At 41.1% G+C, this 3,001-nt stretch overlaps 1 protein-coding gene across 1 annotated transcript; it reads right to left on the reverse strand.

The window, feature by feature from the left end:
* LOC109835542 lies at positions 1,800–2,545 on the reverse strand. The gene is made up of 2 exons (XM_020403510.1): positions 2,432–2,545; positions 1,800–2,387 (listed from the first exon to the last, which is right to left on the reverse strand). The coding sequence occupies exons 1-2, from the start codon at positions 2,543–2,545 to the stop codon at positions 1,800–1,802; spliced, it is 702 nt and encodes a 233-aa protein (XP_020259099.1).

The raw sequence follows: 3,001 nt of genomic DNA on the forward strand, positions 1-3,001 counted from the left end.
CTCCGCATGCCGACGCCGTCGCCGCCGTCGATGGAGAGGATTTGGGGTTGGGGTTGGGTTTGTCGAAGGGGTGGGGTTGGGTCTGCCGCATGGAGAGGATTTGGGGTTGGGGTTGGGGTTGGGTTTGGACGAAGGGGTGGGGTTGGGATTTTAGGTCTGTTGGAGAATATCTCTCTTTTGATTTTTTTTAATTCGTTGCGTTGTTTGAGGTTAAAATGTTTCCGTTGTGAGATGAAAATATACCGTTGAAGAGAAAAGTTCAGTTAAAAATGTACCGTTGAGTTGAGCTGAAAAATTGAGCCATTGAAAATTTTAGCTGTTGGGATTAAAAAACTGGCATAAACAGTAAAAAAACATCTATAAATTCGTTTCACTTCAATACACAAATTATTCCACACAACTCTCTCATAAAAAACTCTATATTTCCCTATCAAATTACAAATCTTATGGATCCCTCACAAAACTATTATTCGCAACTCCTTACCGGTGAAGGATCGACCTTATACCCGCCGTTCTATACAGAAGTCGTAGAAGAAGGTAACCCCATCGAGTTCTTGCAATCGGCAACATAACAAGTGACATCGCAAGAAACACCGACCACAAAGAAGAAGAAGACTTACACGCGGTCCGAAAATTGGACTGTCCATGAGGATAAGCTTCTTGTGTCTGCTTGGCTGAACACGAGCCAAGACGCCATCCAAGGTACAGGGCAATACAAAGATAAGTTTTGGCACAGAGCTAACGACTACTTTATCCAATACTGCACCGATCTAACGAGCCGCACACCAAACCAAATGATGCATCGTTGGTCAACGATTCAACTGTCCGTCAACAAGTTCTGCGGGTGCGTTGCTCAGATTGAAGGAAGACAAAGATCTGGTACGGGAATTATTGACCAGGTAAATATTTAACTTATATGTTTTTATGTAAACAACATAGCATTGAAGAGAGGAATATATATGTTTAATTATGTTTGATTATTCTAAATTTAACTCTTGTGTAGACTGTAGAAATAAAAGAATTATATCAATCTCTTTATGGTAAACCATTCGTGTTTGACCATTGCTGGGTTAAGTTGCGTCATCATCAAAAGTGGATCCAACAAATGGAAACTTACAATAAAATTCGATCACAGCCTAGAAGAACCACAAACTCTGATTCCTCACCAAACAATTCCATGTCAGCGACCCTCATCGAGTTGAACACTGACTCGAATAATGTTATAGCAAGGCCTGAAGGGAGGAAAGCGGCAAAGTTCAAGAGGAAAGAAAATGTAGAAAACTCTGAGTCCGCTAAGTCCATCATGGGAGAGGTTTTCGCGTGGATGAAGCAAACCACCAATCAAAAAATGGAGCTAAAATAGAAGAAACAAGATGACGATATCATGAAGATGGATCTCTCAACACTCAATTCAGTTCAACGATAATACTTTGAAATGCGTCAGGCAAAGATATTGGGGCGGTGGATGTCTAAGGGTTCTTCCTAATTATCATATATTATCTTGTATTAGTTTATGATTGTACCCGTATCGTATCCTAATTAGTTCTTCTTAATTATCATATATTATCTTGTATTAGATTTATGATTGTACCCGCATCGCATCCTAATTAGTTCTTCCTAATTATCAAATATTATCTTGTATTAGATTTATGATTCTACTTGAAGTTGAAAATTTTGGTATTTAATGAAAACAACTACTTTATTAAAAATGAAATTGGCGTAGTACAACAACTCGAACTTCTTTGCTAAAATTACATTAGACATAAAGACACTTAATCCTCGGTGATGGATCCCTTGAGCTACCACAGATGCTCAATCAAATCATTCTTTAGTGCTTTGTGTGTTTGCGTGTTCCTGGTCCGATGATGATTTTGGATGAACCCAGTTAGAGGCACCGTCCGCACATGAGAAGGTTTAACGACTGGTATCGAATTAGTAAAGTCGAAGTTGTTGTCCAATTGACAATCTCGTTCATCTTCAACGATCATGTTATGCATTATGATGCAAGCTGTCATGATGTCTTTCAGCACACTAGGTTGCCAGAAATGTCCTGGTCCACGAACAATCGCAAATCGAGCTTGCAACACGCCAAAAGCTTGCTCAACATCTTTTCTTGCGCTCTCTTGGTGTTGAGCAAAGTACTTATGCTTGTTTCCTCGTGGTGCTAGAATAGTCTTTACTAATGTGGACCACTCTGGGTAAATCCCATCAGCGAGATAGTATCCCATATTGTACTCGTGGCCATTAACAGTATAGTTGCACGGTGAAGCTCTTCCCTCCACAAGTTGTGCGAAAACCGGTGAATGATGTAGAACATTAAGGTCATTGTAAGACCCTGGCAGTCCAAAGAAGGCATACCATATCCAAAGATCTTTGCTAGCTACGACCTCCAAAATAATTGTAGGTTCATGAAAATGCCCAGTATACATACCTTGCCAGGAGGTTGGACAGTTCTTCTATGTCCAGTGCATACAGTCGATGCTCCCAAGCATACCAGGAAAACCTCATTGTGAACCTTCCTCGAGCAGGCGTGCACCGTCTTCATTAGTCGGTGAACGAATGTATTCCTCCCCAAAGATGTTGATAATCGGTCGAACGAACCTCTTCACGCTCTCAAGCGACGTACTTTTACCGATCCGAACGTAGTCGTCAATGGCGTCAGCGGATGTTCCATATGAGAGCATCCGCATAGCTGCAGTAATCTTTTGAAGGCTAGAAAGTCCCAACTGTCCAGCACCATTCCTCTTTTGGGCAAAGTACTTGTCATGTTCGACGACTGCGTCGTGGATTCGAAGGAATAACGAACGCGTTATTCCGAATCTTCGATGAAAATAATGAAGAGGATAGGTTGGTACGTCAGTAAAATAATCTTGGAACAACCGATTGTGACCTTCCAGTCTGTTTCGATGAAGCACGAAACGTCTTTTGTGTTGAGCTGAAGTTGAACCTTTCTCTTGTTCTTCTTCCTCGACGACGACAGCTCCCATATATAAGAAAGAAC

This window comes from Asparagus officinalis, chromosome 3 (assembly GCF_001876935.1).
Source record: "Asparagus officinalis chromosome 3, Aspof.V1, whole genome shotgun sequence".
In the NCBI taxonomy this organism is placed as follows: domain Eukaryota; kingdom Viridiplantae; phylum Streptophyta; class Magnoliopsida; order Asparagales; family Asparagaceae; genus Asparagus; species Asparagus officinalis.